Raw genomic sequence first — 16,413 nt, 5'->3', positions numbered from 1 at the left:
CCACCCCCCATCTTTTCCTCCGCTACATCGATGACTGTATCGGCGCTGCCTTGTGCTCCCACGAGGAGGTTGAACAGTTCATCCACTTTACCAACACCTTCCACCCCGACCTCAAATTCACCTGGACCGTCTCAGACTCCTCCCTCCCCTTCCTAGACCTTTCCATTTCTATCTCGGGTGACCGAATCGACATAGCATTCCTGAAGAAGGGCTTATGCCCGAAAGGTCGATTCTCCTGTTCCTTGGATGCTGCCTGACCTGCTGCGCTTTTCCAGCAACACATTTTCAGCTCGAAAGCTCTCTCTACACTGTTTCCATTGGACAGGGACAGCACAGGGTTTAGATACAGAGTTAAGATCCCACTATTCTTTGAAGTAAAGTCACAAATTACGCTGACCCCATAAATCACTCCCAGGACAGGTACATACAGGGTTAGATATAGAGTAAAGCCTCTTCTACACTGTCTCCATTAGTCACTCCAAGGATATGGACAGCACAGAGTTAGCAAGCGCAAAGCTTCCTCTATTCTGTTAACAAAGTAAAGCTCTCTTGATACTGTCCCCATCGAACACTCCCAGGACAGGGACAACATGAGGTTAAATACAGAGTAACACACTCTCTACTCTTTTAAACTGAAAATAAAGGTCTCTCAATGCCAATTACATCAAACATCTGAGAACACCTAGAGATATGAGGGAAGTGTCACACTGTTGGAGGTGCTACCTTTCAGATGAGACATTGAATTGAAGCCCCATCTACATTCTTGGATAGAGCGAAAAGATATCACACAGTATTTCCAGGTAGAGGAGAGGTATTTCCCTACATCCTTGGATCAATATTTATTTCACAACCAGAGATACAAAAGCATTCAATCATATTCTGCTGTGGAATCTTGGCTGTGTATAATTTGATTATAATTATTATTTTGGGTTAAAGTGACTGGACTTTGTTTAAAACAAGGTTCTTGGCTGCAAACTACGTTGACACAACCTGAGAAGGTGAAAATTCCTCCTGTTTATAAATGTAAATCCTTTCATGTCAGTTGTTGTGTATTTTTGGCACCGTGTCCCTGTGGTGTACGCACACCCGCGAGGCAGTGTATCTGAAACACTAGTAGGTAGGGACTGTTTAGAAAAGCCAGTTCTGGAGCTATTGGACTGTGTGTATTTGCAGTTGTAGGCCATTGCCACTGAGTGGCAGAACTGCTCCAGTTATTGCTACCAAAGCCCTTTATCCCAAATTATTAAATCTATGTCCTGAATTTGTGGAAGAATTCCTCTGCAGCTCTCTCTGTGTCTTTGTCCCTCTCCCTCTGTGTCCCCCCCTCTCTCTGTTTCGGTCTCTCTCTCTCTGCCTTTGTGTCTCTTTCTTTCTCTCTCTCTCCCTTGTCTCTCTGCCTGTCTCTTGTCTCTCTCTCTCTGTCTCTCTCTTTCTCTGTCTCTTGTCTCTCTCTCTCTCTCTTTGTCTCGCGTTCTCTCTCTCTCAGTCTCTAACGAAAGATAGTGATCCAGAACAACTTGTATTTGCACGTAGCCTTTAATGTAATAAAAACACAGACAGTAGGAGCAGGGGTTGCCCATTCAGCCCCTCGAGCCTGCTGTGCCATTCAGTATCATCATGGCTGACCTTTGAAATCATACCCTATTCCTACCATTCCTTGTATCCCTCCATCCCTTTAGCCACAAGAGCTATTATCTACCTCCTTAAACATTGACTCTCCGAAGAGCATTCCACCCAGATGCACCCTCCCTACCCTACCCTATCCCAGCATTATCCATGGCTAATCTATCTAGCCTGCACACCCCGGGACATTACAGACAATTTAGTATGGCCAATCTGCTTAACCTGCACATCTTTGGACTGTGGGACGAAACCCATATGGATATAGGGAGAATATACAAAATGCACACAGTTAATCACTCAAGGTTGGGATTGACCCCAGATCCCTGGTGCTGTGAGGCAGCAGTGCTAACCACTGAGCCACCGAGTCCAGCACCCCCACCCCTCCACACACACACACACAAACACCCCCACTTGATCTTAGCCAGTTACTGGGAGAGGTCTAGGGTTCATAACTAGGGAAGAGAGTGAGGAACCAAAAACAGTTGTTTTAGTCTTTCCAGTAATGGATGGATGTCAGATGAAACTGTTCCACTGTTGCCCAGTTGAGAGAGATGATGGTGAGAAAAAGCTGAGTACATGTTGAGAGAAAATCCACGTACCTATTCAGCAAGACAAGGTTCTGGGTGACAAGTAACATTTGTGCCACACCAGTGCAAGGCAATGATCATGTCCTACAAGAGAAGATCCTACCATCACCTTCTGCATGCAGTTGGTGAAGAAGTCAAATGGGATGGTGTGACTGAGGTACAGTCAGAGACTGGATTGGTTAGGACTCTCTTCACTAGAGTTTAGAAAAATGAGGGGGGAGTCTCATCAAAACAACACATAAAATTCTAACAGCCCTGCTCTGGGTAAACTCTAGAAAGACATTCTCAATGACTAAGGAGTCCAGAAACATGGGTCACAGTCGAAGGATAAGGGGTTTTAGAACAGAGCTGAAGAGAACTTCTTCACCCAGAGAGAGGGGTAAGTCTGTCACTGGAAACTACTGAAGCCGAAACATTGAAGACTTTCAAGAAAGATGTAGATATAGTGCTTCAGACTAAAGGGATTAAAGGATTTGGGGAGAAAGTGGACACGGGACAGAATTGACTGATCAGTTATGATTATATTGTATTATGTAGCAGGCTCAGAGGGCCGAATGGCCGCCTCCTATTTCTTGATGTTCAATGGCATAACCAATGCTGAATCATTCACTATTAATATCCTGGAGGTATCATTGACTAGAAGCTGAATTGGACGAGACGTATAATTATTGTGGCTATAAAAACTGGTCAGAGGCTAAAAATTCATGTTGAGTAACTTAATTCCAGTCTCTCTGAAGCTTGTCCACCATCTACAGGATATAAGATGGAATACTTCCCACTTCCCTGGATGAGTGCAGCTCCCATGACTCAAGACGTTCAACATAATCCAGGGCAAAACAGCCACTGGATTGGCACCATATCCACCACCTTCAACATTCACTTCATTCACATAGACACACAGTGATAGCAGTGTGTACTATCTACAAGATCCACTGCAGTAACTCATCAGGGATCCTTAGAAACCAACTTCCAAACCTACAGCCTCAACCATCTAGAAGGACATGGGCTGCAGATCATAGGAACATTAGCATCGAGAGTGTAGTGCTGGAAAAGCACAGCAGGTCAGACAGCATCCAAGCAGCAGGAGAATTGACATTTCAGGCATAAGCATGTCCCAGAATATCTCTGGGACACCCCGACCAATTACCACACCGCCCTGTGGCTGAACACTTCAACTCTCCCTCCCACTCCATCAAGGAAATGCAGGTCCTGAGCCTCCTCCACCGCCAAACTGTCACCACCTAACACCTGGAGGAGAACCTTCGGACCCTGCAACCACATTGGATAAATGTGGATTTCAACAGCTTCCTCATTTCCCCTCCCCCCACATTATCCCAGTCCCAAGCGTCCAACTCAGCACTGCCCTCAGGACCCGTCCATCACTCCCTCCTCTGACCTATCACCTTCTCCCTCACCTTCATCCATCTATTGCTTTCCCACCTACCTCCCCCCAACCCCACCACATCTCTCATTGATCTCTCAGCCCCGACCCAAAAGCCTCATTGCTAATGAAGGTCTTATGTTCAAAGCTTCTTCAACTTGGAGAACAATGTGGCTGGGACAAAATCCTGGCATAACCTCCCTAACAGGATTTTGGGTTTACCTACATGCCAAGGCCTGAAGGGGTTCAAGAAGGCAGCTCACCACCATAACCTCCAGGACACTTAGAGATGTGAAATAAATGCTGGGCCAGCCAGCAGCATCCACTACCTGTGGATGAACAAAAGGTAAAGCTGTGTCTCCTCAGCACTGTGCCTTTGGCTGGTGGTGTTAAAGGGCAACAAGTGGGTGAGAAAGAAGAGGGGACCAAGGGTTAATCAAGAGCTAATGGTACAGGAGCATGAAGATGAGCAATTGCTGCTGCTGATTGTGTAGGAGTGGGAATCGGGTGAGGGCAGCCTGGCTGACGTGGAGAGCGGTTGGAGGACGACGATGTGGTCATTGGGCCAGAGGCGGGTTAAGAAGGAATGGTGAGGGAACATTAACCTTTGTAACAATTGCACAGGATATCATTTTGTGATTTTGATACCACGGCAGTGACAAAGATCTAAAGATGGACACAGATTTGGGAGGGAACGTCGTGTTCATTTTGAAGCAGAGGGTGAGGTTGGGAATATTTAGTTGAGGGAACGTCTGACGTCTGACATGCAGAGCTTGCTGGTCGACTTTTCCCCTTTCTCTAACCCAGGAGTTACGAGTTCAAGATGAGGGGGGGAAAGTTTAAGGGAGATGTGTGTGGAAAATTCTCTACACAGAGGGTGATGGATGCCTGGAATGAGTTGCCAGCGGAGGTGGTAGAGGTGGGCATGATAGCATCATTTAAGATGTGTCTAGACAGATACATGAATGGGCAGGGACCAGAGGGATACATATCCTTAGAAAATAGGTGACAGGTTTAGATAGAAGACCCGGATTGGTGCAGGCTTGGAGGGCCGAAGGGCCTGTTCCTGTGCAGTAATGTTCTTTGGTCTCTGGTCAAGGGTCAGCAGCAAGAATACAGGCTGATTTTCCCCTTCTGTCCATTTCCCCCCTGCCAAACACCCCCTTCTGTCCATTCCCCCCCCCCCCACCCACCAAACTCCCCCTTCTGTCCACAACATCCCGCCAAACACATCAGAATTAAGTGCTCCCCCACTCCACACTCATTGGTCAGACTTGCCCCTGCAGTAACTGCATTCACTTTAGGATTGCAGCTCTTGTTGGAGAGATCAGGTTCAAGGTTAATGCAGGTCTGATCCAGTCAGCAGAGTAGGAGATGCATTCTCTCTTTCTCTCGGGCTGGAATTGAAGAACGGAGGAGAGTAACTCGGTCACAAAGCTCAGCTACAACAAGCTGTCTCCATGTTCCGCTAAGTACTGAGTGCTGATTCTTTAACTGTGTCGCTGTTGAATTTTTCAGGAAGCTACCCCTTTCTGCTCCTTGTTATACTAATGAGTTTTGAGCAGTGCTTTTCCTTAATCACTCCAGAGCCTTGGGTTGTAAGATGTGGTGAATCCAAGAGAGTAGTCTCGTGTTACGTCCAACCTTTTGTGCAATTGATCCTCGCCTTCATGAATATAAAATGCAGATTCCAACAAACCCTCTCTCGCCATCTTTCCGCTTCACCAAATTAAAAAGCTGCAATTTAACCCAGACTGGGCACTCTGCCCTCCTAGAATTGCTAACCCATCCTTGGGCATCACTTCTCTGCTTGTTGTGTCCACCACCCATTGAGTTAAAATTCATCCTTCAAATATCCAGAACCAATTAAAAGAAAGATTTACATTTTACCCTGTCTTGGGCAACCTCCATGTTGCAACAGTGCATGACAAAAAGCTGTGTACGTTTCTGAATTGTAATCACTGTTGTAATGTAGAAAATACAACAGTTTAATTGTGCACAGCAAGATCCCATGCCCAATATGATAACAATCTGTTTTAACAGTGTTAGTTGAGATAAATATTGGCTGCAGAGCACCACAGATGACCCCTTGCCTCGAGCTGGGTTTTTTTTGCAATAATGACCATGGAATCTTTTACATCCGTCTGAGAGGGCAGGTGGAATTTCAGCTTAACTTTTCTCCTGGGAGACAGCACCTCTGACAGTGCAGCACTCCTCAGTATACAATGGGAGTGTCAACTCTGATGATCAGATCCACTGTCACTGGATTGGCTCTAAACACACAGCTTTCCATCTCAGTGATGGGAGCGCTGCCTCCTGAGTCGAGTTAAATTCTGAGAAGTTGGATCGAGGGCATCATGAAGAGAGTGGGTAAGTATTCTAGAGAGGGTATTGGAAGGACTGGGTGAGCTGAACATTGATCTTTCACAAACATCTAACCCTGTGCTGTACCTCTCCTGGGAGTATCCGTTGGGAACAGTGTTGAGGGAGCTTTATTTGTATTTTAAACGAGCTTGAGAGAGCTTTATTCTGCATCTCTAACCCTGTGCTGTCCCTCTCCTGGGTGTGTGTATGGAATGTGTCCTGTTAGAGGGCTACCACGATCAGATTTAGTTAAGTCCAACCCCTCAGCTTGGCCCCGACCCCCATTCCCTTCCTTGTGGGCTGGGCTTCAAGTCATGTTTTTTCTCTCTCTAATTCTGCTCTGTTTCTGAAATGGCAAAAAAAGTTTTTTCTTTAGATTGCTCACAGTGTAGGAACAGGCCCTTCGGCCCAACAAGTCCACACCGATCCACCGAAGCACAACCCACCCAGACCCATTCCCCTACACTTACCCATTCATCCAACACTACGGGCAATTTAGCATGCCAATTCAGCTGACTTACACATTTTTGGATTGCGGGAGGAAACCGGAGGAAACCCACGCAGACACGGGCGGAATGTGCAAACTCCACACAGAGAATCGCCTGAGGCGGGAATTGAACCCGGGTCTCTGGCGCTGTGAGGCAGCAGTGCTAACCACTGTGCCACCGTGCTGCTGGACCTTGGTCCTTTCTATAACTCATTTAAATGATCAATGATTGTTTTTGAATTATTTTCTTTCTGAAATTCATGTTATCTGTTAGGGAACCATCGTATGTACTGTACGTGGATTTCTAGAAGGAATATGAAAAGTTGCAATATCAAAGATTATTGTAGAAAATGAAGGCTCATTGTATGGGTGTAACATTGAGAGGGGTAGAAGGTTTGCTGGCTGATAGGAAACTAGGACGAGGTATACAAGAGTCATTGTCTGTTTGGCAAGATGTAATGAATGATGTGCCACAGGGGTCAGTGCTGGGGCCTCCTTTTACAGTTTATATAAAAATGGATACAAGAACTGAAGGTCTGAGGAAGAATGTTCTTACTATAGAGTTAGTGTTGCGAAGGTTTACCCAATTGATTCCTGTGATAGCAGAACTAACACTTCATAGAATCCCTACAGTGTGGAAACAGGCCCTTCAGCCCAACAAGTCCACACTGATTTCCCTACCCTCTATTTATCCCTGACTAATGCACCTAATCTACACATCCCTGACCACTATGGGCAATTTAGCCAATTCACCTAACCTGCACATCTTTGGACTGTGGGAGGAAACCGGAGCACCAGGAGGAAACCCACGCAGACACAAGGAGAATGTACAAACTCAAAACAGACAGTTACCCGAGACTGGAATCAAACCTGGGTCCCTGGTGCTGTGAGGCAGCAGTGCGAGCCATTGAGTCACCATGCCGCCCCAAGGTATGGTAGCTAAGTTCGCTGATGAGACAAAGATAGGAAAGTTAATTGTGACGCGAGTATAAGGAGGCTATAAAGGGACATTGATAAGTAAAGTGAATGGGCAAAGATGTGGAAAATTGAGTATACTTTAGGAAAAGTGTCTTATTTCCTATTTGAAAGGGAAAATAAAACTGAAGCATATTATCAAAATGGTGAGCATTGTAGAGCTCTCAGATGCAGAAGGATCTGGATATCCTTGCATGTGATTTGCAAAAGATCCTGAAAGCTAATGTGATTGTTTATTGAGAGGAGAACCAAGTGCAAAAGGAAGGATGTTATGCTTCAGTTATACATGGCACTGGCGAGAAGCTATTAGAAGGACCATATTAGAAGTATTGGTCTGCTAATTTAAAGAAAATTATAAATGTATCGAAAGCAGTTTAGAGAAGGTTTACTAGACTATTATGCCCGAAACGTCTACTCTCCTGCTCCTTCCTGACCTGCTGTGCTTTTACCAGCGCCACACTTATCGACTAATACTGGATTGAGAAGTTTGTTTTTTTGAGGATTAGTTGACAGAGTAGGCTTGTATCCACTTGGGTTTAGAAGAGTAATTGAAACATATAAGATTCTGAGAGGTCTTGACAGGGTAGATGAGGAAAAGATGTTTCCACTTTGTGGAAACTCTTGTGGGATCACACTTTCAAAATAAGGGGTGATCCATTTAAGATAGAAATAAAGAGATTTATTCTCTTCAGGATTGTGAGTTTTTGTTTCCTTCAGGAAATGAGTTCCAGAATCTTGGAATATATTTAAGGCAAAGGTTGTTTATTATTGACAAGCAAGAGTGTTAAGGTCTATTGTAGATAGGTGAGAGTGTAAATTACTTGGATCACCCATTGATTTTATTGAATGGCAGAGCAGGTTTGAGGGGACTGCTTCTAATTCCTATATCCTTCAGCTTTTCCTTTTACATGTGTCTGTACTGTTCCTGTCCAGTGGGTTCAAATTAGCATTCCCATGTGTGTTGACCTCTGTTGCATTGCTGTCCTTCCTCTTGCTGACCAAATGGCATCTTCATCTTTTCTCCCCTTGGCCTTTGGTTACAGATGGAAAAGGAGAAGAAGCGGGTGGAACAGCTAGAGCGCAAGAAAGAGATCCAGCGACTGCTCGAGGAGGAAGGGAGCAGCATGAAAACAAAACCCTCAAAACCAGTCACCGCGCCCAAGATAACCCGGGCTCAGATTGAGGAGACCCTTAAAAAGGACAATGTGGGGCAAAACACAGAGGAAGGAAAAGGTATCACGGTGGTGTCTGGAGTAGCTGTTATATGCTCAGCAGTGGATTTGGCAACCCCTTTCCTGGGTCTGGTGTCATCAATTTCAGTTCCTTCTGGTCCACAAATGTCACTTTCATGTTTTGAAATTAACCTTACAATTTTATCATCTCCTGGTTCCTAACCTCCCCGATCTCTACAACCTGCCCACAAATCCACATGCTTGCACACAATCCCATTTTGTTTGTATGGATTCATGGGAATTCAGCATTACTGACTAGGCCAGCATTTACTGCCCATCCCTAATTGCCCCAAAGGGTTAGCCACGTTGCCGTGGGTCTGGAGTCACATTAGAGCAGACCAGAACAGCTAAGGACAGCAGTGTTCCTTCTCTAAATCAGATGGGTTTTTAACAATAAATTGATGATGGTTGGGTGGTCACGATTGGGCTAGTTTTTAAATCCAGATTTCTTTTTCTTTTAAAATCAACATCTATCCCATTGGGATTCATTCCAGGTCCCCAGGATATTGGGCCTGGGGTTTGGGATTATTTCTCCAGTGATACAACTAAATGCCAGCATACCTGCCATCCGTTCTGCTCCAGCTTCCTTTACTGATGCTCTGGAATTCCTCCCTTACAAATAAAACTCACTGCCCCTCTACCCTACCCTCTTTGTTAGCCAAGCTTTTGGTCATTATTCCTCCTCAAGGAGCAGGAGAGTCGATGTTTCAGGCATAAACCCTTCACCAGGAATGAAGGGCTTATGCACGAAACATCAACTCTACTGCTCCTCGGATGCTGCCTGACCTGCTGTGCTTTTCCAGCGCCACACTCTCGACTCTGATCTCCAGTGTCTGCATCCTCAGTTTCTCCTCACCGTGATTCCCACTGTCTCCTTTGGTTTGCTGATAGACTACCGACCTGTGAAACCCATTTGAAAGCATTGGTACATTGACAGTGATATATAAACGTAAGTTTGTTGTTTAGCTGCAGGGTTCACTGCTTTCCTGTCAAGGCTGATCTCAGTCTGAGTAGATTTGAGGTCTGATCTTAGTGGTGAAAAGTCAATGTGTACCATGTAGCTCCATCTGGTCACTTGTCAGAGAGAGTTACAGCTCCTCTGTCTGACTTGATGGATCTTAGTGCCAGGGACCATTTTTCTCCTTCATATCAAATGATTTATTAAGCCATCTCCATTTTCTGATGATACACTGTATTTCTTTAACTGTCTGCAGACTCACTACTTGAATAGAGTTCCTGACATGCCTCGGCTGATTGACCTCATTATATTTTTGAAAATGACAGACTAATCTGGATAGATACATGGTCTGAGGAAAATACAAAGGGCTTTATCTTGTCTCTAACCTGTGCTGCACCTGCCCAGCAGCATTTCTCCAATGCTAACATCTCTGTAAAGTATGGATCAGGTACTTTCTAGATGGTATGAAGTTAAACCTACTGCACATGTCCAGAGTGACTTGGAAGTTCAGGAGCATAAATCTTTAAAATGTCACAAACAGGTGCAGAAAATAATAAAAAAAAAACTAATGGACTTTTATTTGCTCCCCATCACATAGCCTAGTGGTATTACTATTGGACTATTAATCTAGAGACCCAGATAAAGGTCTGGGTTCAATCCTGACACAGCAGATAATGAAATTTGAATTCAATAAAGAAAATCTGGAATTAAGTGTCTAATGATGACTATGAAGCCATTGTCAATTGTCAGAAAAACCCATCTGGGTCACTAATGTCCGTTAGGGAAGGAAACTGCCATCCTTACTTGGTCTGGCCTACATGTGACTCCAGACCCACAACAGTGTGGTTGACTCTTAATGCCCTCTGGACAATTAGAGAAGGGCAATAAATACTGACCCAGCCAGCGACGCCCTCATTCTGTGAATGAATAAAGACAAAAACAGTTTAGAGGACTGGAGTACAGAGATGCAGTAATACACAATCCTAGCTGGACCCCAGTGCTGTGGGCAGATCTCAGCACCTTAGGAAGGGTATACTGGTCTTGAAAAGAGTTCAGTGTAGATTACAAGAACAATAACTTGTAATTACAATAACTTGTAATCCAGACCTAAGGATTAAGTTATGAGTAGAAAATGTACAAATTAGGCCTGTTTCCCTTGAATTTACAAAGTTAAACAGTGACCTGATAAAAGTCTTCAAGATCTTAATGAGAAAAGACGGGGTAGATAAACTGTTTCCACTGGTTGGGGATCCTAGAACTAGTGACGTAGTTTGAGAACTCGAGCCAGACAATTCAGGAGGGATGTTGGGAAGCACTTCTGTACACAATGGCTGGTGGAGGTTCGGAATTCTCTTTCACAAACAGCAGTGCATGCTGGATCAGTTGTTGACATTAAATTTGAGAGAGAAATGTTTTAATATACAAAGGTATGTAGGATTTTGGGTCAAAGGTCACAGATCAGCCATGATCTTATTGACTGGAACAGGCACAAGGGGCTGAATGGCCTACTCCTGTTCTGATGTCCTTCTCTGCGATTATACAATATTAATCCCTGCAGTGGAGAAAAGAAGAAAATTACTGATTGTTGGAACTTGTTTTTTAAATTGCAGTGAAACAGATGAGCCATTTAGACATGCCATTAGAGGAGAATATTAATCGCATTGTCCCCAGCGAGGGGGATGTGGATGCAAGGACCATTGAAGACGCTATAGCTGCCCTGAGGTAAGTTGAGTGACTCTGTCCCTGTTTGATGAGATCTGGAATAACCCTCTTGGTTCTAGACTTCCTGAGCTGGTAAATAACGACGCAGCGTAGATCAAAAACAGCCTAGTGTCTGTGATGTTAAAAGGCTGTTAGTCTGAAGCAGGCTCCCTCATTCTCTTTGATGAACCTCCCCCTGCCCACAGACCCACCTCCCCCACCACAGGACACTAGCATACAAGTGAGGAGAAGTTGTGTTTAAGCTGTATAAAGCACTGAATAGACCACTCCTCGGGAACTGTGAGTGAGTCTGTGTTCTATGTTGCAGGGGTTCTGACTAGCCTCTGAGGGACCCCTATCAGGAATGATTCTAACCCACTAAGGGTTAAGCTGTGTGCCAGTGTTGTGTGTTTTTTCTTAGATTAGATTAGATTAGATTAGATTAGATTACTTACAGTGTGGAAACAGGCCCTTCGGCTCAACAAGTCCACACCGACCCGCAACACCCCCATTCCCCTACATTTACCCCTTTACCTAACACTACGGGCAATTTAGCATGGTCAATTCACCTGACCTGCACATCTTTGGACTGTGGGAGGAAACCGGAGCACCTGGAGGAAACCCACGCAGACACGGGGAGAATGTGCAAACTCCACACAGTCAGTCGCCTGAGTTGGGAATTGAACCCGGGTCTCTGGCGCTGAGGCAGCAGTGCTAACCACTGTGCCACCGTGCCACCCTGTCTCCTATAATGCTGCAATTTCTTTTTTTCCCTTTCAAGTACTGACCAGGTCTTGTTTGAAAGCTCCCAAAGCATCTCTTTTCACGTCCTTCGGGAACATGTTCTCCATCACAACAACTCGCTGTCTGTCCTAATTTCTCCCATAGGCTTCTCCCGCATCTTAAAATCTATCTTCTCTGGTTACTGATCCTCCTACCACTGGAAAAGTTTCTCATTTAATCTAACAAAATCCTTCATAATTTTGAACACGTCAATGCCATCCTCCCCTAACCACCTGTACTGTGAGGAGGAGAATAACCCCGGCATAGAGTCACTGATTGCCAGTCTCTCCACCTAAAGGATGGTCCTTAGCTTTTGTGCCATTCTAGGGAATTTCCAGTGCACCCTCACCTTAACATTGTTCCTTCAGTTTGGGGCTGAGAACTGAACACAGTACTCCAGATAGGGTCCAGCCCATCTTTTATAAAGTTTCAATGCAGCTTCTTGCTTTTGTGTTGTTCTCCTCCTCCTCCTGTAATTCCCTGTGACTCCATTGTGGAATTGGAAGCCAGTTTTCCCAATTCTGTGCTCATTATTCTCTGACTTTTCTAACACATTGGAAGTAAAAGTAGCGACCAGCAAGCACCAGGCAGTCTGCAGCAGCACACTGTTGACTAATATCGCTGTGTCTTATTAATAGCAGAAACTTTGCACTCTCTCTCACACTGACACAACACAGCATTGACTCAAACACATGCTGACGCATTAACACATTTGTACCTTTGTGCATGTATTAACACAAGAATCAGTGCACGTGTACACACGTGCGCACACACACACATACTCCTGATCATATCCACCCCCCTCACACATTGACAATTCGCACGTGTGCCAACACACATCCCTTAAGCGCACACTGATAGTTTGTGTGTACATATCATGCCTCTTACAGATGCTTGTTATTGATCACACGTGCACTTTGACATTCTCATGCATTCCGAGTGACACATACATTATTAATCATCACCACTGTGATTTCAGCACGGGTCAGAGTGTGGATCATCACCCTGAGCGACGATTGCGCGCTGCCTTCAATGCCTATGAAGAGATAAATTTGCCACGATTGAAAAAGGAGAATCCTAACATGCGCTTGTCACAGCTCAAGCAAATGTTAAAGAAGGAGTGGATGAAATCACCTGAGAACCCCATGAATCAGTTGCATGGAGCCTACAACACCAAGTAATGAGTCCAGGAGGAAGCCTGTCTTGTGAACTTGAACCTAAGCATCAACATTGACCCGGTGGCTTGAATGTGATATCAATTGGATTTATTTTTATTTTTTAAAAAAAAAGCAAATAGCATAAAATAAAAGGAACTGCATCACTGTCCCAGTGGCTGCACTTTCCTTTAAACATCCATTTTACTGTCCAGACGTTCTTTGCTGCAAAGTTTCAACAGTGTATTTGTAGGTGCCAAATCTCCCTACCCACTTAACACAACCCTCACCCACCCGATGACTCAATCCCCTCACCGCAAACACCAGCATTGGTTTTAAAACCAGTGCCATTTCCATTGACAATACAGGAGTCCCTAGCTGGGAGCTCACTTGCTCTTGAACTTGGCTCCTCTAGTCATTGAGGAGACGTGTTGGGGTGGGAGAGGGAACAGGTGAGGAGTTTGGATGTTGGTCAACGTGGGGTGAGAGTGGCTCAATTTGAAATGGTATAGTTAAAGTAGCTGACCTGTGTCAGGGTCTGTGTTGCCAATACGAGCTCCTGTTTTTTTCCCCAGTTTTAAACATCAAACCTGAGCAGACCCTGGCTTTCTTGGGTGAGACAGTAGTTCTTTCTTAATTTGTTTTGGGAGGTTGGAGTGACGGTGTCAGGAGGTGATTGCCATTGGCAGCTCTAGGGCTCAGCAGGTGATTGATAAGTGGGGAGGGTGGGGCTCAGTGGGTGGTCAGTGATGGAGGAGTCAGGTATAGTTGGAGGATTTAGACATCAGTGATTGTCTGGTATGAGGCTTTCAGGGCTCTTGGTTGTTAATGTTTGCCTTTATACAAACTATTTGATGGCAGAAGATGCACCATCACCTTTCCCTTCTGTTGGTTACAGTGTGTACCAGGTGAGGGAATGTCCCATAAAGCTTGTGCAATGTTGGTTAATTAGCCCCTTTTCCAGTTCCTTTTCGAGAATTCTGGTGAGGATTTTAGATATTGACCCTGCAGGCATCTATATTTTTGAGATCTGCCAACAGTGGTCATGTCTGGGAGAAGGTAGGGGCTGTTGTTATAATTGCTACTTTGCTGATACTTTCTTGATGCAAGAGGGAGCTGATCTTCAACTCTCCCATTCTAGGTGAGGCCAGGCCAAAGTACGTGGGGTATAAGTCACCAAGTCCCTTAGGACTGTTGCCCACCTTATCCAATTTTTCCCAAGGGCTCAGCTGGTCTTTACTGTCACCCTGACCTGCCTCCTGGCCTCCCATCCCTAAACAGGCCAGTGTTGGCTGACTGAATCTATATTAACTTCATTAGATTTTCTCTCATTTGCTGTGCTGGTCTCGAAGGGACCTGGATCGGTTTTTTGGCATTGGGTGTAAATCTCGATCAGAATGCAGTGGGGAAGCAGGGAATGGCAGGCAGGGGTAAGTGGAATGCCCGTTGGTGATGAACTAACGCATAATCATCGGGGGTGGCCAAAATTGAATGCAACAGGTTTATGAGAAATGAAATGATTGCATTTTTCCAGAGTATGGTGCATCTCCGAGTCTGGCTGGGTGAGGGAGAGCAGAGAGCTTGGAAAACATTTGGTGTGTGTGATTTCCAAAGTGAAATTAAATACTGAAATGAACAAATTGTTCTTTGTGTGGGATTATTTCATCAACCAAGTGCTAAATAAAGAGATGCTTAAAAAAACAGACATCAATGAAACTATCTTCTGAAAAAAATCTGAAGGTTTTTTTGGTCAATTTGTTAAGGAGCTGGATGCTGCTGTAGCAGATTTGAATCCTCCTTCCTGTTTCAGGAGCCCATTGCTCCCCTCAAATACACCCAGGTTAGGTTCATCATAGGGTTATAAACAGTGTAAAGCTCTCTCTATACTGTTCCCATCAAACACTCCAAGACTAGGTTAGATACAATATCCCAGACACCACCATCGCCATCCCTGGATATGTCCTGTCCCACTAGCAGTATAGACCCAGCAGAGGTGATGGCACAATGGTACAGTCAGGAAGGGGTTGTCCTGGGAGTCCTCCACATTGAGTCTGGAATCCATGAAGTGTGTTGGCTTTCCATTAAACATGAGTAAGGAAACCACGTACTGTCCTTCCTTGGCTGATGAATCATAACTGCCCCTTTTGAACAACAGGAGGAAACATGGAGAGTGGCAAGGGTGCAAACTGTACTCGGGGTGGAGAATTTCAACATTTAGCATCGAGAGTGGCTCAGAAGTAGCACTACTGATCAAGCTGATTGGATCCTCAAGGACATAGCTGCTAGACTGGGTCTGCAGTAGGTGGTGAGGGAACCAACAAGAGGGAAAACATACTTAACCTCATCCTTTCCAGCCTGCCAGCTGTAGATGCATCTGTTCATGATAGTATCGGAAAGAGTGACTGCCGCACTGTCCTTGTGGAGACAAAGACAAAGTCCTGCCTTCACATTGAGATTACCCTTCACATTGAGATGTGTTATGTGGCATTGTCATCGTGCTAATTAGGACAGACTTAAAACATATCCAGCAACTCAGGACTGAGCATCCATGAGACACTGTGGGCCATCAACAGTATAGAGTCATTAGGGACATTTAAGTGACTGCTGGACATGCACATGGATAGCAGTGAGCTGAGGGGTGCATAGGTTAAGTTATCGTATTTTACATTAGGATTAAACCTCAGCACAACATAGTGGGCCTAAGGGCCTGTCCCGTGCTGTACTTTTCTGTGTTCTATGTACACCAGTGCAATCTGTAACTTGGTGACCAGCATATCTCTCACTCAACTGTTTCCATAAAGCCAGGGGACCAACCCTAGTTCGATGGAGAGTGCAGGAGGGCATGCCAGGAACAGCACCAGGCACGCCTGAAGATGAGGTGTTAACATGGTGAAGCCACCAAAAAGGCCTACGTGTATGTCAAACAGCATATGCAGCATGCGATAGAGCAAAGCGATCCCACAACCAACAGTTCAGGCCTAAGTCCTGCCCCAACCAGTGTGAATGATAGTGATGATTAAACAATTCACTGAAAGCGGAAGCTCCACAAATATCCCCATCCTCAATGATAGAAGGGCCCAGCATCTCGGTGCAAAAGAGAAGGATGAAGATTTCACAGCAATTTTGAGCCAGAAGTGCTGAGTGATCTTTCTCTGCCTCCTCCAGGGG

The 16,413-nt window shown here is 45.1% G+C and overlaps 1 protein-coding gene across 1 annotated transcript in view; it reads left to right on the top strand.

Moving 5' to 3' along the window:
- Positions 1–14,881, top strand: part of ccdc124 (coiled-coil domain containing 124) — a 19,313-nt gene extending 4,432 nt beyond the window's left edge. The window contains exons 3-5 of the mRNA XM_043721544.1: positions 8,461–8,650; positions 11,218–11,329; positions 13,071–14,881. Coding sequence (XP_043577479.1) covers positions 8,461–8,650; positions 11,218–11,329; positions 13,071–13,272 — 504 coding nt within the window. The 3' untranslated portion in view covers positions 13,273–14,881. The remainder of the gene's footprint in view (positions 1–8,460; positions 8,651–11,217; positions 11,330–13,070) is intronic.
- The last annotated feature ends 1,532 nt before the right edge of the window (positions 14,882–16,413 follow it).

Source organism: Chiloscyllium plagiosum, chromosome 31 (assembly GCF_004010195.1).
Source record: "Chiloscyllium plagiosum isolate BGI_BamShark_2017 chromosome 31, ASM401019v2, whole genome shotgun sequence".
NCBI lineage: Eukaryota > Metazoa > Chordata > Chondrichthyes > Orectolobiformes > Hemiscylliidae > Chiloscyllium > Chiloscyllium plagiosum.
Note: the sequence above shows the minus strand (reverse complement) of the source record. Positions and strands in the feature narration are given on the sequence as shown.